Source organism: Lissotriton vulgaris, chromosome 12 (assembly GCF_964263255.1).
Source record: "Lissotriton vulgaris chromosome 12, aLisVul1.2, whole genome shotgun sequence".
NCBI lineage: Eukaryota > Metazoa > Chordata > Amphibia > Caudata > Salamandridae > Lissotriton > Lissotriton vulgaris.
The window spans coordinates 642965992-642990511 of record NC_141700.1 but is presented as its reverse complement, the minus strand read 5'-3'; the positions used below and the strand labels follow the sequence as shown (position 1 = coordinate 642990511).

At 42.0% G+C, this 24520-nt stretch overlaps 1 protein-coding gene across 2 annotated transcripts in view; it reads right to left on the bottom strand.

Moving 5' to 3' along the window:
• Nucleotides 1-24520, bottom strand: part of PIEZO1 (piezo type mechanosensitive ion channel component 1 (Er blood group)) — a 901942-nt gene that overhangs the window by 90781 nt on the left and 786641 nt on the right. For both annotated transcript variants that reach the window (XM_086945809.1, XM_086945810.1), the window contains 4 exons: nt 20002-20082; nt 17433-17602; nt 15712-15866; nt 827-1021 (listed from right to left, as the gene is read on the bottom strand). In XM_086945809.1, coding sequence (XP_086801935.1) covers nt 827-1021; nt 15712-15866; nt 17433-17602; nt 20002-20082 — 601 coding nt within the window. The remainder of the gene's footprint in view (nt 1-826; nt 1022-15711; nt 15867-17432; nt 17603-20001; nt 20083-24520) is intronic.

Sequence of the window (24520 nt, the reverse complement as noted above, 5' to 3'; positions counted from 1 at the left end):
AGAGTACTATTAGCGTAGCAATGATAGAAGAAGCTGAGAGCAGTGATTTCACCAAAGGGATGCAATGTATATGGATAAGTGGAAAGGTCCAGGACTGAGTCTTGTGGGAAGAGAGCAAGGAGCACAATGGCACCAGGAAGGAAACACCAGAGTGATAGGATGAAGATAAGTCCAGTACCGACTCTGTGATACCAAGGTTAGAAAGGATAGATAGTAAAGTGGGAGACATCAACAGTATCAAATGCAACAGAGAGGTTCAGAAGTATGAGATGAGATGAGATTACTATAAATGGCAGAGGTAATGGAGTTGAACAGATGGCAAATGGAAGATCGGTGTAGTGTAGATCTTGGGAACTGGATTGCAGAAAAACAAGCAGGCTATCAGTAGATAGTAATAGCTAGACGAATGTTAGTAGAGAGATTAATGTTAACAAATATTTATAAATAGTAAATATGTAGTATTTGTATATATTTTTGAAACATTAATTTAAATTGATTTATATTTTTACCTATTTTAGATAATTTAATTTGACCTAATTTCCTAAGTGGTTTGTTTTATTTTAATTCAATACCTCCATTATTTTCTATGGGAGGGTGTTGCAGTACCATTGGTTGGCCATGTGTAGTGCTTGACTTACAACAAAAATATAAGTAACTACAAAAGTGCAGTTTGTGAATAATGAGTTGTAGTAAACTTACTCGAAAGTGTACACTTACTCAAAAGTGCAGTCTGTGACTTGGACCCAAAATTTCTGTTCATAAAATGTGATAGGGCACGGTGGACATAGTCCTCTTTTCATATGACCTTCTTTTCTGCCTAAAATACCTGTTCAAAAGCAGCTCGCTGGCAGTCCGTGTCCGGTGCATCGCTTGCCCCATGATGCCCTCAGAACTCCGCAGGGACTGTGCGTCCACTATCTGCTCCTCACTGTTTGCCCTGGTATTGTAGCCTGTGGTCAATGGAGTGGTCACATCTGTATATTCCAAAGTGCTGCTGAGCACCTCTTCTCCTTCACACCCACTAGGAAAGGCAGAGAAGAAGTATTACACAGTTAATATATTTTTCAGATTTTACTCATAATTAACACTAGATCATTGCAAATTCTGGAAAATGGTTCAATTACTGGATGTACCTGCAAAGAAATATTGTCTTCAAATGGAATGTAAATGTAAATGTAAATGTAGTGTATTTTGTAAAGCGCACAGCTGCCCCAGCGGGGCGTCCCGGCGCTGTATAACGCGGTGGAACCCTTCCTGGCTCTCCCTGTGAGATGCCCCTCCTGGGCACCCCCAAGGTGAAGCCAGGCATCCCAGTGTTGTAGGGGCCGTTGTGGAGATTAAGCAAGCTATTGCCCAGAGTTGCAGCGTGGGACCCATGATTAGAGTAGGCGACGAGGCGAGAATTAGCGAGTCCACGGACATTGAGCTCAAGACCCTGCCGCGTCGGGACTTGAACCCTGGTCCCCGGCCTGATCCCTGCTTCAGAGTCTGCCGCTCTAACCAGTGAGCCACACTTCTCCACTGGAAGAAGAGACAGATTGTATGGATTTTATTAAATTCTTTAATTATCGCGCATAAGCCATATTTCTGTCTGCCCATGAACAAATTAAAGGATCCTTGCTATAGGTCAGGAAGATGAGACATGAAGTGAAAATATAGTTAGATGTAGAGGACACATAATCACTTTATCTGAGGCTTTGAGTACTCATGCCACATTTGTCCTGGGACATACAACTCCGTGTATTCTATACAATGTATGCAGTGTAGCTATACCATAAGCAGTGCCATATACTGCAACTAATTCCTTGGCAGTTTTCAAAGATGGTTATGGTTCCCCTCACATCCAACCCTCATACCACAGCAACACCATTCACTGACTGCCAAGTAACAAGGCTGCCTATATTTTGACTGACTGATTAAAACCAGCACATTTTCTACCTCTACTAAAAAAATTAAAACAAAAAACACAGAGTAAATGTTTTTCTCCGGCCAATTACTTCTTCGTATCCCAGCTCCCATACTATCCAAAAATTCTGAAGATATTTGTTTCCAACATAATTTTCAACTTTATATCTGTCCACTAGATAATAAAGCCATGAAATCTGGTGTTTTCCATCTTCAGTACTTGGGCACATCCTTCCACCCTGCAGCTTCTTTCTAACCTCCACCAACCACAAGCACCATAGCGGTGTACTCATCTTCTCGGATGTGTCTGTAGGCTTCAACACTTGTCAAGCACCAAAACTGTGCTTTCTGCTCTCGCCTCCATAGGCATGGGGACATGGTTCTGGAATAAACTACCTTCTACCACTTTCACCATATTTCTGTCTCCTGGTGCTCCTTCTGCTCACCCCAATTTCACTTCAAGTTGGTCTTCCCTATGGTTCTGTACTGGGCCGGTCTATAATCTCCTGTTATTGTTACATCATTCCCGTAATGACATCTTCTCACTTTACTTTTCGTATCACCTTTACAACAATATTACGGGTCTCATGACTCCATGGACTAGTGGTTCCACTCCAGGGATCTGCATTTGATCCTGTAGTCAATGGTTTGAATCCGGGCAGGTCTACCCAGCCTTTCATAATTACCAGTTTGATAAAATTAGGATCAATGATTTGGTTAACAATAAGCATTTGTTATCTCTGAGCAGTTGTAAGAGACCTCTCTGGAGGGAACAAACACTGTATAAATATGCTAATTTTGCCATCTCAATCTCCTCACTGTGCAAAACCCTGTTGTGTCTTCATGAGTTTCTCGTCTTTCGGCCTCCAAAGACCTCTTCGGTAAAAGGTCTGTGCCTCTCAGTCTGGGCTACGCCCTGCTTTTCTGTCTTTAAGCATTCCCTAAAAGCAACACCTGATGACACTTTAAAAGTCTTACCTTTATTTTCGAATTCAGGAGAACCCACTAGTCGACCATGATTAGTTTATTGATTAGGCACATTTAAAATCTATTTTTTGTACCCTCTTTGTAAAACGAATACGACCGACCTCTTTGAGGCAGCCACTGAAACTACTATAAACGTTTATACTTCTTGTCCTTCAGTTATTTGGGAGAAAGGCTGCTAAATAAATGAAAAGACCAACCCAACTGCTATGGGTAAAGGTAAATCATGCATTTTAGCACTTGAAGAACTCCGATGGTGCTTATGGTAGCACCCACTCTCTGCTCGCCTGTCTATGTCTAGCAAGAATTTATCATTCCCACATATTTTTGGAGACTCTGCTTCCTCAAACCATCTTTAAAGATATAGGCTATTAATGATGCACAAACACTACACCATTTATTAGCATTGATAAGATAAGGGCGGAGAATGAACAGAGAAGGCCCATGTCCTGCTTTCATATTATAATGAATGGCTTGGCATACCTTCATCGTTTCCATCTCCTTTTCCACAACGTCCTGTAGGGATGTGCTGTGTCTTCATTATATGATGCCCAGATTGTGTCCCTTCAAAGGTATTACATTGGCTACTTGTGTTCAATACAATAGTTCTGTCCACCCTTTTCCATGTCAAAGAAAAACTAGCGCTTGCTGCAGACACTCCGCACTCATGGAGTTCCTCAGACTTAGAATTTCACTGGAAGATCAGAGCACTTTCTTCAATTAGCACGCTTTGCTAAACTACCTGGAACATTTTCACAGATTTTCCTGTTGCTGCAAAATCATTTCTAAACTCTTTGAAAAGATGAGATGACCTATAAGCACATCTATAACACTCACCCCAGACCCACCTCCTCCTCATCAGCGCCATCTTCTTAACATCTTTAGATACCTATCTCCATCAGTAACTTCCGACAACCACAGCATCTTTCCTAACCTTGAACAACCACCTCTCCTTCCCATTCCCGGTATTACTTTAATACACTCTAAGTTGACAAATAGATGCTTTTACTGGAGGAGTTAAGTTATTCTTGTGCAACTGCTACCCACCCCTGGGTGTGGTCCACACGATGTGAAAGTCCAAAATAAGTAGTTTAAAAAGAGATAAACCACACACTAATTTTACAGGCCATACAACTGACCACGAAAAAACTGCATAGTGTCTTCTAAACTATTACAGCTCTCCGCATGTGTGGTGTGGGTTGCTCCTGAGGTTAAAACATGCCATAATGACAGAAGACTCAGTTCCTGCCAAAAAAACATAGACTTGTATTTCCTAAAGGTGGGCTCAGAGAACTTTTTTCAAAACTGTTGCAGTCCAAAAACAGGCATCAATTAACTACCCAGAACATTTCCCAATTTGTACCGCTCATCAACAAGTGACAGCTAAACAGTGAGACGTGTACATTTAGGGCCATTTAAATAGTGCAAAGAAAGGACCTAACCTTGTCTTGGTGCGGTTCAATGCTGATCAAAGAATGAGCCACAAAATAACACACAAAATCAACTGGACAACTTAGAGACACCACATCTCTTCAAGCACGACTACATGTCCCACAGCTGTAATCCTAGTTAGTCGTCCACATCTATCTTAAGTATCCCTATTCCATTTCATTAATTTAAGGCATCGTGATTCTTTGATAAGCTTTGAGCTAAATGTGTACTATTTGATGGCAGTTGCTTGTAAAAGTGTGTAGCAGTATTGTATTTATAACAAAGCATGTTTAGCACTCTCCCTCCCTGCGTGGGTATGTCTATGCTGTACTAAAACCCCAAATGCATGAATAAATGAAAAACACATCCAAAGCACTCATAGATGTATAAAGCCATGCAGGGCACCATAAAAATACCCCTCCTCCCATTTGGGGATCTCTCATACTAAAAGACATACTTGCTATCCTACAGCTAAAATTGCACCTTTTCAAACCACATCCCTGTAGTTAATAATCCCCCCTCTATGCCCTTCTTTACTGGAATTTACCTCCACCATACCACTCACCCACCAACATACCCAAGGTTCTACAACAATGGAACACTTTTCTTACTTGAAACATTTGCATGACTCAACCCATCCTTGCTTGGTAGAGTGGCAGGTACATATAACTGGAGTGATAAAATATATAACTTCAGTATGCACCATAGGCAGGGCCGGACTGGCCGTAGCGGGCACCGGGCAGTCCCCCGGTGCGCCGCACGGGTGGGGGCCGGTTTTGGGCCCCTGGGGGCCGATTTTGTTCCAGGACCGTTTTTGCAGCATAGTAACAAAATCGGCCGAAAACCAGCCCTGTCAAAGAGCTCGGCGGCACCCCCAGCTCCCTGGGAGGACGGGGGGCGGCCGAGCACTTTGCCAGGGCCGGTTTTAGTTCCCAGTCTGGCCCTGACCATAGGCATTGATTTTGCTTCAGCTACAGCTTATCATACTGTTAAAAGTGATTCAGCTGTTCATTTTATTATCATTTTTGTGAAAGGCTTTGGTGGCTATACTGGCTATGTCTGTATCAAAGTCATTTCCTACGATATAAATGTAAATGGGCTGGCTATTTTTTCCAGCTGCCGGCAAAATAGTCCAATAATCTCTGCTATTTGGCCAGCAGCTGGAAAAATTACACAAACCCATTCAGCCAGCGGCCATCTTAATATCTAAAACTTGAATGTTTATCCAGCCGCAGGCTAAATAGCACAGATTATGTACTATTTGACCGGATAAATAGTGTGATGGAGGTCTTTATGTACAAAAACAAACAAGCATTTGCAATGCTATAGGTCTCGCATTTGCAAGAGTTTGAGCTATTGGCATTGAAAATGACTGCCTTTTATTTATTTTAAACCTGCAAGGCGTGCGTAAACAAGCACTTTGTACTTATAGTCCTTGCTTATGAGAAGCAAAGCTGGCAGTCTCTTTTACTGACAGCCTTGCTTCTCGTTAGCAAGGACAGTACGTACAAAGTGCGTTTTTATGCACCGCTCGTAGGTTTTCAAAACAAATGAATAAAAGGCATTGTCATTTACAATGCCAATACCTCCAACTCTCGGAAATGCGAGACCTATTTCATTGCAAATGCTTATTGTAGCTGGCAAGATGCCTCAGTCAGTTAAACGCTTTTTGCTGACATCTAGTGTGAGCTGAAGGTCACACACTGGGAAGGCCTGCTCAGAATTTCATTCTTCTGAGGTTTATAACTGCACCTGGAAACATTCCTGCTCGCTCCTGCTAGCAATGCTATTAGTGAACTAAGAGCAAGTCAGTTGTCATGTTTACCTTATAAGTGGGCTATGTTATGTTAGGCAACCTGGTAAAGTGCACTGTGATCCACTCTATGCTGCTCCACGCTATTGGCGCTGAGGTAATGCAAGCTAATAACTGACGAATGAGAAGAAACTAGGCACTGTTTGGCATAAAGCCAAGTTTTGAAGGCTTCCCTAAAGGAAAACGTATTTTGCAGTTTATGGAAATAAGAGGAAAAATTCCAGACATAAGCAGCTATATCCGAGAATGATCTGCCTCCCAGTCGTCCCCTCTTAAACTTTGGGACAACAACCAGGTGACTGTTGGAGGAGCACAACCTACGGGCAGGAGTATACCGTAAACATTTCTTCTGGAGATAGCAAGTTTCTTTCCCATTGAATGCCTATGTATACAACACAGAAACTGAAAACGAATCTATGTTAGCAATGGCAACCAATGTAAGGAGCCTAGAGCCGCTGAAGCATAAGTATGATAACCGACATCATAGTGTAAGTCTGTCAGCAGCATTTTAAATCGGCTGCAGCCGTTTAAGAAGTTCTGCACATTAACCTAGAAAGAGGGAGTTACAAAAACCCAGACAACTAAGAATTGTCAACTGGATGTAAACGCGCAGAAGCAGCAGCAAGACTATACATTGCAACTGCAAAAGCGAAACAAGTATTTTGAATGAAAAACAAATGGTCCCTGCGCGCACCGCTGTTTAAAACAAGCCCGGCAGTGGAGCGGGCGCGTGCAGTCTGCTCTTTTTGGAAGCACATACTCGTGCTAGTGGCGCGCCCCTGCTCGCTCCCGCAAGGTGGATGCCGTCACAAGCACGTGTATGTGTTTCCAAAAAGAGCAGAGCGACGGTTAAAGTTTCTCCTTTGCAGCGCATGCACGCTGCGTAGGCGAGCCCTAAAAAGGACTCCAAGGTGGTGGGGTGGCGATCTTGTAATAGGGGTGCCGGGAGAGTGTGAAGGATTTGAAAGTAAGTGCATGTCAACTGTACAATATTACATACAAGAGTAAGTGCATTAATTAAGCTAAATGTGGTACACAATTAAAATACCAAATGTACAAAATCAGCTTCTGTTTCAGGAGCTTGAAGCTATGGCACACATTTTGTGCTGAATTCTGGGGGTATATGTCTGTCTTCACATGACTACGGTGAAGTCTGGAAAAAACGAGAATGTTTTAATACATACTACAGAAATGTTTTCTTCACTCATGAGTTACACTGTTAGTTCATGGTCATTCTATGGATGATTTTTTGAGAGTGGTGAAAACATAACATGTCACACATCCCTGTGTGCCTTGTCCTCTATCACTGCATGCAATATTTTTAAGTCACCCCTACAGCAGGCCTGACAGCGGAAGGCAGGGTGCTGAATATTACATATGAGGGCAAACCTGCATGAGCAGATTTCACACTGTGCTGGGCAGCCATATTACTGCCAGTACAAATGACCAGGGAAGCCATTTTAAAACATGTGCTGGACACTGGTGATAGTGAGTTACATGATGGCTTCACTGAAGAAAGGAATGTTTGGTATCAAACATCTCGTATTGGTAAACCCACACTGATTCCAGTGATGGATTTACCAATACATGCACCCAGAGGGCACCTTAGATGGGCCCCCTGAAAACCTACCAGCCTCTGGAATGCTCCCTGATTGGTTTCTGCTAGCCTGCCACCCACAAGACTGTTCAGACCTCCAAGGGTGAGAGCCTTTTACCCTCAGGAGACCGAGAACAAAAGCATGTCTGGGACGAGGGAGTCACACCCCTTCCCACAATATGACCTACTGAATAGCCTTCCTAGGTCAGCCAGCTTCAAAGAGCTGCTGCAGTTGAAATCCAAATGTGGCTTCCCTCACAGTACAGGAAACAAACCCCTCTGTCCAAAGCTCCTTGGCACTTGGACAGACGGGAAAATTAGTACCACCCCCAGGCTAGTATCGGCCCTAAAGTGGGCTAAACTGAGGCGGACAGGATTTTTCAGAAGTAGCCATCTTTATGATCGCCTACTTAGGAATTCTGGGACAGGATTATGCCCACTTCCCACAGGAAGTGGTAATTTAGGGGGCATATTGACCCGAAGGGTCCACCCAACACAGCAAAGCATCACTATACTTGCCCCCCCCCCCCAACCTGTGTTGAAGTGGGCCAATGGTGTAAGCATGGTACCCATGTGACTCCTCGTGAACTCACCGATGTCGCTTGCCCCTCTGGTGGCAGACCCCCTCAACCAGATGGAGAAACCAGACAACCCAAAGACCCTCTGCACCCGGACACCCTGTCCTGAGAAGAAGAGTACCAAATGTGTACCCACGTCCCCCAAAATTGTTGTGACCAGACTGATTCCCATTGGTTTGCATAAGTCACCGGACACTCTTAGCACCGCTGCACCAAACAGCCCTATAGTTGCTGCTGGAGGTGATCTGCTGGTGCTGCCTTGGACCTAGCCCTGTACTCACCTTGGACCCAAGACACTGGTCCCGTAATTCGCGCACAAGAACGTGTAAACCGTATATGATTTTCCTTCCATAGGTTAACATTGCAGAACTCAGAAATCACACTGTGTCAACTTTTTGAACCAAAAAAGTATTTCTCTTTAAAAAAAAACTTACCTGAACGATTTTCTTCTGATGCCTTAACATATATAAAGATACTTGCTAATTTTACTAATTGGTGTGGATCTCCTTCTTTGGTCATGTGTCTCATTTATTGACCATGGTGGGTATTTTCAGATCTCTTGTACTTCTCTGTGTTAAGCAGAAGGCTGCTCGGTCACACTATCCCCTAGCAGAGCACCTTGGGATTGCCATAGCAAGCCCCTGTGCATTTATAAAGGAACCCCTGGACTCTTCACACGATATACCTCATTTTGATACATCATATAAGGAGCCAGCTGCCTACAGTTGGGTATTCCTCACTCCCTACTCCAGTTAATCATTGCATTCTATACGTCAACTTGGTGTCACGTTGTTTTAGGGGGAACCCAAGGCCTCTAGTCTAAGGTTCCTTAGAAAGCAGTCTTAAATCTGGCTGTTTGTTTGTTCCTTTATTGTTTTCATTGTACCTTTACGATTTGCCCTCTGTGTTATTGTGCCAAAAGTGAGTGGTGCCGAGAATAGGGAACCAAGCTATAGCTTGTTTGTTGTAAGTGGATGACTGACTGAGTGACTGTCTTTACTTTTAAAGCGCACTATTGCCGAGGCGTCTTGGCGCTGTGTTAGAACGAGACATCAACTGTACAGACATTCAGATGACTTTAGGGAAAGAGCCAAGTTTTAATTTCCTTGCAGAATGTGTATCTACTGGGCAGACTTCTTATGTGCAGTGGAAGTTTGTTCCAGAGTTTTGACGCCAGGAATGAGAAGCGCTTTCCTCCACAGTGTACTTTCTGTATCTTTGGAACTTGTAGCAGACCCAAAGAGGGAGATCTGAGGATCCGAGCAGGAACATACTTTGAGAAAAGATTCCGCACTTTTTCCGCACCCTCTCCAAACACAGCCTTATGGACTAGACAGAGTCATTTGAATTCTATCCGTCTGCACACTGGAAGCCAATGAAGATTTTTTTATAGCTGCCGATGTGGGATGGTGTTTTGGCAGTCCAAGCAATACTCTGGCCGCAGCATTTTGAATGGCCTGGAGTTTGTTTAATTGGGCTACACCCAGTCCAAGATAGAGAGCGTTACAGTAATCAATTCTGGAGAGTATGGTTGACACGACAACAGTTTTCCTTAAGGCAAATGGTATGAATGAGAGGATCTTTCTCAGCCCTTTAAGGGTAAAGAAACAGGCTGATGTTACTTGATTGATCTGTGCTGCCCAGGAAAGATTTTTTTCCACCATTACTCCCAGATTCCTTGCCTTTACAACTGGTGTCGGAGGTGTTCCGGCCGTGCTCGGCCACCATAACTGATTCCAGATTTGATCTTTTGAGCCAAATTCAATGACCTCTGTCTTGGTTGCTTTTAACTTTAAGAAGTTAGCATTCATCCAGTTCATCACGGATGACATGCATCTACAGAAGTCCAAGGCTCTGGAATCTGCACCCTTGTCTACCGATACTATAAGCTGTGTATCATCAGCATATGATACCAGCTTAAATCCGTATCGCTTTATCAGGCTAGCTAAGGGGGCTACATAAATGTTAAACAACGTTGGTGATAAGGCCGATCCTTGGGGGACTCCTCCCGGCAGGATGAATTCTTCTGATCTGAGCCCATTCCAGTAGACCAGTTGTTTCCTGTCTGCCAGAAAGGATGACAGGAGAGAGAGTGCCGTCCCCTTGACACCTGCCTCTTGCAGCCTTTGTTTCAACACAGTATGGTTTACCGTATGAAATGCTGCTGTTAAGTCAAGTAGGACCATTACAGCACTCCCTCCTTCATCTGTAGCCCTACGGATTTCATCTATTGCTAAAACTAAGGCAGTTTCCGTGGATTGCTTAGGTCGGAATCCATGTTGAGTAATGTCCAATAAATTGTTTTTCTCAAAAAAGGACATGAGTTCAGTGTTTAAAGCCTTTTCCAACACCTTTGCTGTAAAAGGCAGACAGGAGATGGGTCTGTAATTCGACTCATCCTGTGAGTCCAGTTTGGGCTTTTTTAGAAGTGGGCGTATACATGCTTTCTTCCATGTTACAGGGAACACTCCATCCAACAGAATTTTGTTGATTAGAGGAGATAGCACAGAGCTTATTTTATTTATTTTTATTTTGAAAGTTTTATATAGCGCGAACCAGATCTTTGCAGATATCAGAGTGCTTTACAGTGCATACAAAACAAGCCATTAGATATGGCGAAATTGAAGGTAATAAGTGGGGTGGGGAAGGCATAGGAAGGAGCATAGTAAAACAGTTACATCAATAATGCAAGGGGTACAAATAAGTGAAAGCATAGATCGTCAGGTAAATCAACAACACAAGTAAAACAAATAATCGAAGGGATCTAACAGATAATACAGACCGGTGCAGCGACTTTGAAAACCGGCGTCAATAGCTCAGGTGTATTTAGCCATGAGGATAGCTTTTACTTCTTTCTTAAAGAGTGTGATGGATGATATGAGCCTGGTTTCAGGAGGGAGTGAGTTCCAGATCCTGGGTGCCATTCCTGAGAAGGAGCGTTTTTAAGTTTTTTCCTTCTGGAATCTTCGAGGTTTTAGCAGAAGATTGTTTGTGCCTCTAGTGTTTCTAGTGCCGCCAGAGATTGTCAGCTTCTGGGTGAGGTATCCGGGTGAGCTCAGGTGTAGAGCCTTGTGTGTCATGCAGGCGATTTTCAGATGTATTCTGGCTTCAAAAGGCAGCCAGTTCAGGGATTTCAAGTCAGGGGAGATATGCGAGTGTTTTTTTGACCCAGTGATGAGCCTCGCTGCAGCGTTTAGGGAAGCTCTTAGGGGTGCAGTAGAAGTTAGAGGGAGACCGCAGAGAGCGATGCTGTCGTATTTTATTCGGGGAATGACTAGTGCTTGTACTGCAGTTTGGAAGTCTTTGGCAGGGAGGAAGGGTTTAAGTCTCCTCAGGGTATTGATTTGGTAGTTCGCTCCCTTAGTTGCCATGCCGATATGTTTCTGCATGTTGAGATTGGTGTCGAGTGTTATGCCTAAAGATTTTGCTTATGACTTCTGATGCCAGATGTATTATATGAGGTGGGCATGGGTCTAGCGGGGAACCCGATTTTATACTTAATATCAACTCCTCTACCTTCTTTTCTGTTAGTAATGTGAAGGATGACAGGGTTTCATATTCCACTGTAACTTCAGAGTGAACTGCAGTTTGCTTCTCTGTATTGTGTATTGCTTTTTCTAGGTTATCATACACTGACTGAACCTTATTCTGAAAGAAAGTGGCAATTTGGTCTACAAATGATTGTTCCGGTATGAACATGCTATCTCGAGGGCATCTCATCAGGGCATTGACTGTCTGAAATAGTTCTTTGGAGGAATTTGCAGCATTCTGGATTTTGTTTGTATAGTATGTGGCCTTTGCTGATATGATGGCAGCTTTGTATTCCTCCAGGGCTGCACAGTAGTCTCTCTTATGAGTAGGACTATATTGGGATCTCCAAATTCTTTCTTTCTGCCTGCACTTAATCTTGATTAGTTTTAATTCAGGTGAATACTAAGGTGAGGAGGCTTTTTAAATTATAGATTTTTTCGACACTTCTGGTGCTACTTTGTCTGCCGCTATGATTAACCAGCTATGAAAGCTATCGATGGTTTGGTTTAAGTCATGCGATATTACCGGCCTATTTGCAAGGGCTGATGCAATCTGTGCTTCATTCACTGATTTCCAGATTCTATACTTGTTGTCTAGAGTCTGCGGGATATATCTTCTCTTGGCTGATAGATAAGATACATCAAAATATATCGCTGAGTGATCGGTCCATGGTAGGATGCAGATTTTCCTGATGGATATGCCAGAATTATTAGTGCATATCCCATCTAACGTATGCCCTGCTATATGTGTGGGCTCGTCAATAATCTGATAAAAATCCAGACTGGCTAGTTTATCCAGTAGGCAGCTGGTGTCAGGGTTTTTTGTATCTTCCAAATGGAAGTTAAGATCTCCCAATATTGTAAAGTGCGGGGTTTCCAGGCATGATTCCATGAAGGTATATATTGACTTTAGAAATCCCACTTTAGATCCCGGGGGTCTGTAGGTTAGGAGGCCAGGGAATATTTCTTCCCTGATCAATTTTACAGAGAAGGATATAGCCTCGGCATCTGTTATGATCTCAACCCTGGTTTTGACCTCAAAAGTATCCCGATATATTATGGCTATTCCTCCACCTTTAGATCCTACTCGACATTGTCATTGACATTGTCATTTTAGATTTAACACCAAAGGGTCTACAAAAACACTTTAATGCTCTTCAGCAATATGTAGAAAAGCATATTTTAAAGATTAACATGAAAAAAAGTAAAATATTGACCTTTAGGGGGGAAAAGTTGCAGACGGAAATGAAACTTTAAATAGCATGTAGGTAACGAGAAGTTAGAGGTCGTAATAACGTACCCTTATTAGGGTAAAATCTTCTCTTACAATCTGAACGAGAAAGAAAAAATATCTAGTAAAGCACTGTCACACATTAATAGACAGAATGTTTTATATAACTTTTTGAAGCAGACATTTTGTTCATCTCTATTACTGTATCAGTTGATAATACCCCTCGTCTTTTGTATGCAACTGTAAACATTGATCGGCTGAGATGGTTATTTATGAATGTCATTGAGTGGCACATTTTACACAAAATATGTAATTTGAATATTCTGCTGCTGCCCAGGGTATCAGGTTAGAGCTTGGATTGAATAGCGCTTTTGAGCTAGGCTTGTTTCAGTTTTACGTTAGGGTACTCAATAGCAAAGAGAACCCTTTAAGGAAACTAATGTATTTAGAAAGTTTTGAAAAAAGATAGCGGATATCTTTTATAGAACTTTCATTTACAATCTGAATTAATTTTAAAACATGAACAAAATGTCTTCAAAACTATGTTAATGTCGCAATTGAATGTCTGCAGAAACAGACCTCTTTTAACATCAGTGTTGGGTTAAATGACGATTTCAGCTTGAAAAAGGGCAAATATAAATTAATGTTATCCTCCTGTATGATGAAAAAAACCTCAGCCATATTTAACGTGGAACTTAGATCATGGAATTCATTGTTTGTTTCTTTACTAAGAATTAGTATTTTATCCTTGAAGAATGTAACAGGTGTAAGGCAAAAACAATCTTTTAAGAATAGGATATGTGAATTATGTAAAAATGGAGTACAAGTTCTAGATTACATAATCTTTGTATATCCCACACTGCACTTAATGCATCATTCATATCTGAAGAGTCCTTTAATAGCATTTAATGTTTGTTCTGTTGAAAAAGCTTGCCATCTTTTACTATTACTAGAAAATAAAATTATATTTTTTAACACATTTATATTTTTGAAAGCTTTTGATATGTGTATTAATATGAAATAACTTGGAGATCTAAATCTTAATAAATTGAAATTAAATTGGAAATCCAAACTTAATAATAATGAATTGAACAGACTTGCATAAGGGGCCATCTGCAATTGGTTCTATTTGAAACAGATCACACAGATCCTATATAGATAAGGTTATCAGATGGCACCATATCACTGGGATACAATGTTTTCAATTCTAGCCTTAGATTTACAAATAATTGTTTTCATGCGTTTTATTCAGATTTCCTTAATTCTGCTACACCAGAATTACAAATTCCAGATTACACTGATTTTATACATGGAAACTCAGACAGGAAAATCAGTCTTTATAGCCTAGAGCATTTTTGGAATCCTTTATCTGGCCCTGGTGTGTTAACATGACTTTGTGTATTAAAGCAAGTGCATAGCGCTACAAACGTAACAGCTTCACTTAATCTTTCAAAGGTCCTAAGCATCTCCATCATTAGCGGCCTCTTCCGGTAGACCTAGAGGAGCAGATGCATTTGTAGAGTAAGTGACCGCTCTATAATGGGCCTCACAAGTTGCTGTGTCTTGGCCCTTAGTACAATGGAGGTGCATGCTGGACAATTACTGCAAAATTTACTTAGAAACATTCAAACATTCTCTTTGATTGCTATTGAGACGTTTAGATTGTACTGTTCAGGTACAAATTGCATTGTAGCCAGTGTTAGCCCTTATTTGCATAAGGACATGTGAGATAATTGTGTTCACTCCTTGTTTGCAGTTCTACCTGGTGGTAAGTGCATATTAAAATCTGTGCTAAGCATAATAATACATAATTTCAGTTCTTTAGGCAGTAGGCAGGCAAATAATGGATTTTCACCACTATTTGCTCGGCCACCGGCTAAGTCGTGCAAAATGCCTGCTATTAACCAGTGACCAAGTAAAAAGTAAATTTCTTTGCTATTTGCATGGCTGCTCTCCAGTAGGTTATAATGTCTGCTACTTAGCCAGCGATCGGGTAAACAGTGATATTTCCGTGTTGTTTGAAAGGTCACTGACTAAATGGTACATCCTTTCTGCTATTTAGCCAGCAGCAAAGTAAATCATTGTAGATAATGTATGCTAATCTGCCACCAGCTGGATGAAGTTTTTAGGCAGTTTGTACGGCCGCTGGACATAATGTTTCCTATTTAGCCGGTTAACATGTGAATAGTAAACTTTCTTCGATACTTACTCGACCGCCGGCCAAACAGTCCGTTATGTCTGCTATTTAACCACAGTACAGGTAAATAGTAATGTTTCTTTGCTATATGCATGGCAGCCAGCCAAATATCGAATAATGGCTGCTCTTTAGAGGGTGGTGGGGTAAATAATGACCTTTCCTTGCTATTTGTTCATCCACCAGGTAAACAGTGCATAATCTTTATTATTTATCCAGCGTCTGGTGAAATAGTGACTTTTTCTGCTACTTAAAGGCTGCTGACCAAATAGTTAATCTTTACTATTTATCTAGTGGCTGCGTGAATAGCAGAGAATAGTCACTATTTACCTGGTGGCCAGTTAAATAAAAGCCACCTAAGTATGTAGTAACCAGAAACATTCATAACCCCTTAATTTCATCTCAAAATGGCATTCAAATGGCCCCAAGAACTTATCTATGCACCTGCCTTGAAGCCATGCTGTGTTGAGAGTCGACAACGGTCTTCTCTGCCCCAGACTCCTCGTGAATGCAAACAGGTGACTCTGCTTCTGAGCTGGGGCTTACTCCTTCCTCAGGTGGCAAGTATAGGTCTTCCAAGGCACCTCGGTTAACATCACCTCCCTGGAATGAAACAACAAGTTATTGTTAATGTCTTAAACTATATTCAGATGTAAATCAAGAGTATAACTAAAACTCTGAGTGATTTTATTATGCAGAGGTATGGTCACTTAATCTACTATAAAACTCATGTATTGCTCAATGCTTTTCATGCATGATTTAAATTTTCTTTATGCTTACAATGACTGCATAATTGTCTTCTGAGGAGACTTGGTTAGAACATCAAATGCCTCACATGAACTTTGAAACTAAATGGGTGCCATGGCAAAATGTGCTGCGCTAGCAACGTTCAACCAGTATTTTGAAAATAGAATAGGCAACACATTTTAGTGGGTATCTCACAAGCATTGATACTTAAGGGGACAGTATGTGTTATATTTCCATTCAGAACGCTGTCACGCACAATACATGTAAGATCCATAATTCTTGGTATGCAATTTCCCCAAACTATAGATAGAACTAGGTGACCCTGTCTTAGGGAGGCCATTGTGTTGTGCCCCTGAACGACTACAGAATGCCAGATGTAATGAAAATGAAGTCAGATGAGGAAGAACATAAAAAAACAGGGCCTCTCTGCTATATTTTTATGTGCAGAGTCTCTGCACATAAAAATATACTTGCAGTTGGTAAATCCCCCCAAAAAAAGTAAACTTACACAAAAGTTATGTTGCAGAGCGCGATGGAGCCATCCAGCACCCGGTTCCGAATCTTCGTAGGGGTCGGTCTTGCAGAGAAACCGCATGCTGGATGGCTCCATCTCGCTCTGCAACATAACTTGTTACATCCAGTGACACCTATCATAGTGTCCACCCGGAAAATTATGTATTACTGATTCAGACCTGACCATTATACGCATTAGAGTAAGATTCATCTGAAAGCAAATTTTTGCGTCAGCACCGTGTTCATGTTCAATGTATACTGGCATCCATCTTTAAATAGAAAGCGTGTGGACCTCTTCACTTTTAGACAGCGTTAATTCGACACCCGAAAATCAGGCTCGCCCTCCGTGTGACATCACACTGAAGTCCCGTTGACATTCAAAATACTATTTTGCCCTGAGGAAGCCCAATCTGGGCGAAACGCGTTGGCTGTCATCTCTGTCAAGATTGTGTTTGAAGACTGCAATAAAAAATTCTTTGAAGAATAATCTGAAGGACCGCTACTCTTTTTTGTGAACATATATGAATACCCCTTGGAAAACCGCTTGATTTATGTACTGTACTGTATATTGTTGCCTCTCAGCTCTCTATTTTAACTTTTGCAGCCTAGCCTTTATGAATTGGCCCACGCTCTGGAAAGGTTTCTGCACACAGTGATATGAATTTCTTAAAATCAAGGTAACTGCTGAATATTTGGGGGAACACAAAACAGTTTGCTACAAATGGTTATTAGAATGGCATACTAAACTGGTCAAACATCACAAAGGTGAAGTGATGCACAATTCTCAAAGCTCTTGCTTGGAAGTATGTTCCTAATAAGGCACAGCTAATTGATGCCCACACAATGATTCAACATAGTTCACAAAAAGTCAGAAACAACTGGGGCACATTTACTGAACAACGCACATACCTTGGACACGTTTTTGGTGAGGACGTATCTTTCCACCCAGAGCACTGTGGACATGTTGACATAGTGTTTTGTGAGGGATCCAAGCCACTGTGTGAGTCCATCCAACATAGTCAGGAATAAGACCCACAGGAACTTGAGGATGTCAATAATGCGCTGCACAAAATTACTTCCTTATAAAGAACACAGAAAAAGAGTACATTCAGAAACATTGAACACCAACCTTACTGGTTGAGACCGAACCACCATGAAATCAACATAAGACAGGAAATGGAAAACCTATCCGTGACAAATGTTTTTGGTTGGGATAGAATAACTGGGCACCCAGGAGGGAGCAGAAGTACAGCCCCAATTAAAGACTTTAAGCATGTTTTTAGTAAGAATGGAACAGCCATGCACTCAACAAGAGAGCAAATAGAGAACTAACTATAAAATAGATGAACACCATCTTTTTTGGTTGAGAAAGAAACATCAGGCCCTCAATAGGTTAAGGAAACTGAGAACTCATTCACAGACGCTGAACATTGTAGTTCTTGTATGGGGTAGAAAAACCAGGCACTCAATAGGAAGGGTGATGACAAATCTGAATGTTACTCGAGGTTGTGCCTAAAGATTTCCACACTTATCTGCTATCCTTTAAATTAAATTCCATACACTGGAACAAACTTTCTTTTGAATTCAGTCTCCCACACTGCATTCCTAGACATAAATTACAAAACTCATTTGCCTGGCTTTACGTATAGGAAATGTGAATATTTGTAGTCTATTTAGCAATACTAGCAGTATACATAAAAAGGAAAATGTGATCCACATACTAGTTACGCATGTGTAAATGTACGTGTAGAGGTAATGCCCCAATATTTCAATAACTGCTGGAAAGTCATTGGCCTAACAATGAAACGTTGAATGGAACAGCAGGCAACGATTGTAGGCATATTAAGTTGACCAAATTAATGTTCTCTAGACACAGAGACCTCATATGGTTCCAAGTTCTAGCCATGCTTGCTCAGTGCCTTGTGTTTGTTCCTGTGTTTTGCTCTGTATTTTGCCATGTGTTTCTGCTTCTGTTTGCCTAGCATTATTTCAGTGTTTTTGCTCCACTATTTTCATTTAGGATGTTCCCCATGCGTTCACTGAACCTACAAGTGAAAATATTTTCTAATATTAACAACAAGATGCAGCATCACGGGCTAGGGAATGTAATTCTTTTTAATTGAAAACTAGCAGTCAATCACTATTGATGATCTAATTGATAGTATACAGAGACAATTGCTGCCTTTAAGGCCCTATTAAGCATGACAGGCAGCAGTAGAAGGAATGATTATCTCTCTACTCTTCTGCTTCTGACTCCACCATTCTTAATTTTTATACTCTCAGCACATAAAAAAGTACCTTATGCTATGCTGCTTTTTCATAGATCACAAGTCAAAAAGTCCTTTCGCACTCATGGATCATATTAATTCCTTTTGTGAGGCAGCAGCATGTTCTAGTTAAGGATATCAAGAAGATATCTTTCACCCCTGATGTTATTTAAAGATCAAACCAGCTGCTAATGAAAAGGTGAGCAAAAGGCTATTGTCTGAACAGTTTCCCCAGTGCTACGTCAAATACACAAAGAATGTCCCTGGTCGTAATACATGTTTTAAGCTACAACAAGGGACAAAGATATGAACAATTTCAGATTCCAACATTTACAGTACCATCCATGTTTAATAAATAAACCATCATGCCAAGGCAAGAAGCAAGGGTGCCTTTATAGATAGAAAATATCCCCTTAGAGGTATTGGTAAACATACATATAAGTGCAGCAGACCACAAAGTGTGGTTTATATACCAATGCACCTCCGTACACCGTATCTAGAACTAAGCTACTCCTACCATCACACTTTTTAGATCTGCAAGAGCATACATTTCCACGCCTTCGTTAAAAAGATTCTTAAAACTTGAGAAGGCATTGTAACTGTACGGTAAATGCTGATCTTGGGAAAAGCAGTTGCAATCACTGCACACTGCTCCAAGAACACACTGAGGACTCCAGAACAAATAAAGCATTTCTAGAGACCTCAATTGAGCACAAAGCCTTCCCTGGAATGTGTCCATCCCGTAAGCAGCCAGTTCAATAACACAACCCAGTAACTCCTCCGAATTTAAGAATGCCATCTTCTGATCATGTCAACTGCACATGTGAAAATGATGGAGAATACCTTGGCTTTTGGTGGTCCATATCTAGCATGTCATCCAAGAATCCTTAAGCTTAACCAAAACCCACTTCTTCTTTAGTAGAACTGTCAAAAGTTACTTTTTTGCTTTACCACATAGTAAAATCATCTCAAGACATGACCGATAACTCGCGGCTTAAGTCAGTTTAGTTTGTAGTCTAAGCTCTGTACATAAGCAGTTCAATTCAATTCAATTCTCAGCAAAGTATAATTGCAAGAAAACACAGGAATAAGTTTGCTCTTTGCAAAATGCTATTTTACCTGGAGAGCACAAATTCTTTGCACCATTTCTAAATGTCAGACCGCATCCACATGATGTGCATTTTTTTTTTAGATGTACATTTCTATCTTACCTAATGTTCTCTCCTCATCCGCCTGGCCTTCAATCTCTTCAGATGTTTCAAACTCGGGTGATTCAATGTTTTCTGGAACGCCTGAAAAATCATCACAAGTGCACAAACATCAAGGAAATGCTTTTTTGTAAACAAAGACCATTGCTGACCATAATGAATATTCATATTAACCTTACTCATTATGATGTTATAATGCAAAATTATTGAACTGCTATGAAAATCCGCTACTTGAGATTAATGTCCCAGCACCTTATTGGGCTTGAACTAGACAAGCAAGATTTGGATTGCAGCACTGGAAATCGTTAAGTGTTTTTTGAAAGGTATCTTACCATATTTGTCTCATACTGAGGTTCTTCATATGCAGAATGGTGCTCACAGTTTTTCTCAACCACACTATCGGATGTCATGAATTTGTTGTGACCTAAGACCAAAGTCTTGATACTGTGGAACTCAAGGGAAAACATCAGCTGAAGACTGGAGTTTAGATTTGAAATCAGAAATAGATGTAATTTTGTAAGGTGTATTAATCACTTAGTCATTAATCTTGTGAGTATAATGTTATTATGCTTTATTGTGTTGACACTCATTTTGGATTATTAAAATTATTTTAAACTAGTGTTAATATCCTTTTTTCTCTTGTGCTTCTTTTAATTTATAATAGCCATAATTGTTTTCATTTATGTGGAGACATCCTTTTAACTCGACTTTTTTTTATCTATAATTGTTTTGTTACAATAATGATTATTTTTTAAGTGGCTTAGTACACTCCATGTCACACTTCTCTTCACCCTGTCTTTGCAATATTGCACTCTTTCCCTTCATTTTTAATGTCTCCTTCAACCTATCACTTATACTGGACTGCCTACCCTTCCAGTATCTTGAGTTTTTTCCTGATTTTCCTATTTTAATTTTCTAATTTAATCACAACACTAATATCACTATAAAACTAAGAAGTTTGATAAGGAAGAAGAAACAGCAACGAGAAGTGCGGGGAGGCAAGATGGCCGCTGACTGATTGCAGCTAGTAGTCGCAGTTCTCCCTCCCTCCTCCCAAGTTCTGATGTCGGAATGCTGGAGACTCCTTACATCGCAAGTCACCGTGTAGTAGCATGGATTCGTGATTTAACGCTGTTCCGACGAGTGCTGTGTATTACGGCAACTGTAGCGAAGCGGCTTGGTCAGTTTCCCCAGAGGTGATGGCGGCTTAGAGGCAAAGAAGGCATGGCACCTAGGGGGCCCAAGCAGCAGCTGAAAGATGCTAATATACAAAAGGGCCAACAAGATGATGTCCGCGGCAAAGAGACTCTAAAGGACCCAGTGACTCTAGTCCACAGTCGGCGCAGCTCAACCTAGTCACGGAGAGGCAGGGCCAAAAAACCTGACGACCTACGAGGCAATGGCGGCAGTGGGCCCGTCGGAGCTAGCGGGGGAAAAGACCCAATCGGAGTTATCCGTAAGGCGGCGATGGTGAAAGGGGGCACAGATGGGAGTAAATCTAGACCCCAAAGAGCCTGCATTAAGGCAACCTACCTTACAAGAATCTTTTCAGACGAAGGTGACGGAGATTGCTGGAACTGGCTCTGGTGTTGCGCTGGAGGAGGACGCTGGAAGAGCGATTGCTGGGCAACAAGCGGAAGCGGAAGCAGAGCCACAGGCGATTACCGGTGCGATGCAAGGGAAGCCGAGTGATGTCTCTACCTCCTCCTCTGCAATAGCTGAGGCTCAAGACTCACAAAACTCACACAACATGGGAAAAAGCAAGTCTACCAGTGGGAGTGCGATCTTGGATGAAAGTGGACTGGAAGATTGCAATAATGTTAAATTTGGCCAAGACGCTGGCTCTAATGGGGGGGCTGCCGGGGGGGGGGGGCAGAAACCTTGCCAAGTAATGGAATTAATGTACCTGGAGAAGTTCCCCCTGGGGCTTCTTCTGCTGTGTTGGGTGAGGTGGAGGCTGAGGGACACACTTATGCACTAATCTTGGACAGGGGGATCCCTGGCACCTCGGATGGGGAAGGTTTTTTTTCCCTCAACATCGAAACTGACTCCCAGATATCAAGTGACTGTTGTTTCATTAGCAGTTCTGACTTGGATTTGGCAGTAAGCTCATCATTTTCAGCAGGCACCTGCGACCCATAGGGGCCCTCAGCAGAAAAGAAGGACAAAATCGAAGTCAAAACCCCCTCTTAGTCCTCTAGAAGCTGGGACAAACAGGAAACTCTGTTGAGACTACTCTGCAACCTCGCATTTGTATCAAGAGGGCATGACAGCTGACTTACAGCTGACTCAGGATAGTATGGGCACCCAGCCTCAAGCCACCTCACTTGATCTTTTGTACACCACCCTGAAGCAGATGCAGGGTGAAGCCAGAGTAGAAAGCTGGAGAGCCAAACAGGCGGCAAAAGAAATTCAGAACTCCATGGGGAAAATGAACAAATTATATGATGAGATGGCAGGAAGGGTTGGCCATGTAGAAGAAAGAACGGGGAGGCTGGAAGATGACGTCTCTAGATGACAATCATTCAAAGAGGCGCAGGAGAAGATAGCGGACGACGTCCAATGGAAATTGGAGAACTTTGAGATCCGCCAGAGATGCAACAAAATAAGACTCTTAGAAGTTGCGGAAGGGGTTGAAGGGCAGAATGCTAGGTCATTTGTTATCAACTTGTTTAAGGGGGCCTTCCCAGAATTGACATCTTGGGGGTGGGAAAGTCTCAGAAAAAAACCTACGGGGCATCTCAGGATGCAAAACCTCAGGCAATTCTTGTTTATGTCGGCAATTTTCTGTTAAGACAGGAGATTATGGAGAAGGCCAAACCAGAGGCTAGGTGTACATTTGATAGTGTTACTTTCTTTGCTCACCCGGATTTCTGCCACGCCACGGTAGAAAGAAGGTGGAAGCTTAGATAGCTGATTGCACCCCTTCAGAGCCTAGGGCATGAGGCCTACCTATTGTATCGGCAAGTCTTAAGATAATTGCTAGGGGGCATGTCCGAATGTTTTTTCCAGAGATTAAGGCCCAGCAGTATCTCACAGAACTAAAGGAGGAGAAGGGAGGTTAGGGGGGGATTGTTTGCTGATTCTTGTGAAGCCTTTTATGGCCTGCTTTTCTTTTCTTCTTTCTTTTACTGGAGATGTGTTTTTGACAGAGGGGGTTTCCCCAAAGGTGAGGGTTGGTATTAAGCGACACAAAGGGTGGAAGCTTGGGGAGGAGGGGGGGGATGCGACTGCTGCAGTCTGAGCCGTCACATATAGGTCATGAGTGACCTATTTGCCTGTATGGGGGTGGGGGGAGATTGGGGGCTAGTTTTAAATGGGGGGGGGAGGTGGTGGGGTTAAGGGGGGGGGGGGGGTTTCCACACGGTGTAGCACAGTATCAATCTTGAAACGGTTAAGCAGTCATATGAGGTGCATTAGCAAAGGAATGAAGCACTTTGTGCAGGAAAGGAGGAAACTACGCAATAATGCATTGGCTATTTGGATAGGACAGGTATACGATGTATTTTAATTAGTATAGGAATTGCTTCTCTTAACGTGTGTGGATTAAATAATCATATGAAAAGACAGCGTGTTGCGGCTGCCTTGAGGCTAATGCGGTTGGATTTTGTCTGTCTTCAGGAGACACATGTAGAAGGGACAAGGGCCTATTTAATGGAGCCTTTGGATTTTTTTCTATTGGCGTACTCAAAACAGGGGACCAAGACTAGAAGGGTGGCCATTTTGTCTAAAAGAAGGGATGTTAAGGTTAATAAAAAGAAGGAAGATCAATGGGGTAGATGGGTCTTGTTGGAATGTGTAATAAACAATCAAGTAGTCACTATAGGTTCAGTATATGGATCTACCGAGGATGACCCAGATGTCTTTGAATTTCTAGACACAGAGTTGGCTTCGTGGGCTTAGCCGATCATCCTGTGTGGGGATTTTAATATAAATGGGGAGGGGGTTTGGGTACCGAGCACGGACAGCTCTATGGAGGTCGTAAGAAGAAAGTATGCTGGGTAATTTGCAATTTGGCATGACATAATGCTCTATCCGACGTATGGGTACGGCTGAACCCATTAGACGACGGAATCACCTTCTATTCTGCTCCACACAAGGTCTGTGTCAGACTTGATTACTTTTTTATATCCAATTGTTCGTTGTCCAAAAGTCAGTTAGAGAAGTTTCCCCATCTGACTTCTGATCACAACCCACTTGTTCTAACACTTAAATTGGCAGGAGGGAATGGATGGGCACATACATGGACATTCGAAAGGAAGCTGCTTAAAGACGATGATTATATTAAACATATGAATAATTGGATAGCTACTTTTTGGCAAATTAATCGGGGGAGTACGGCCACAGGAGTTAGCTGGGACGTTTTTAAAGCTGGGATCCGTGGTGAGACATTAAGTTACAGCATGTATAAACAAAGGCAGGAGGGAAGTAGAGTTAGTAAGCTGGTTAGAGCAGAGGCAGAGGGTGAATTGTGCCTCGCAGTTCGGACTGGTGCTCCCCTAGATACAGTACTGTTAAAATT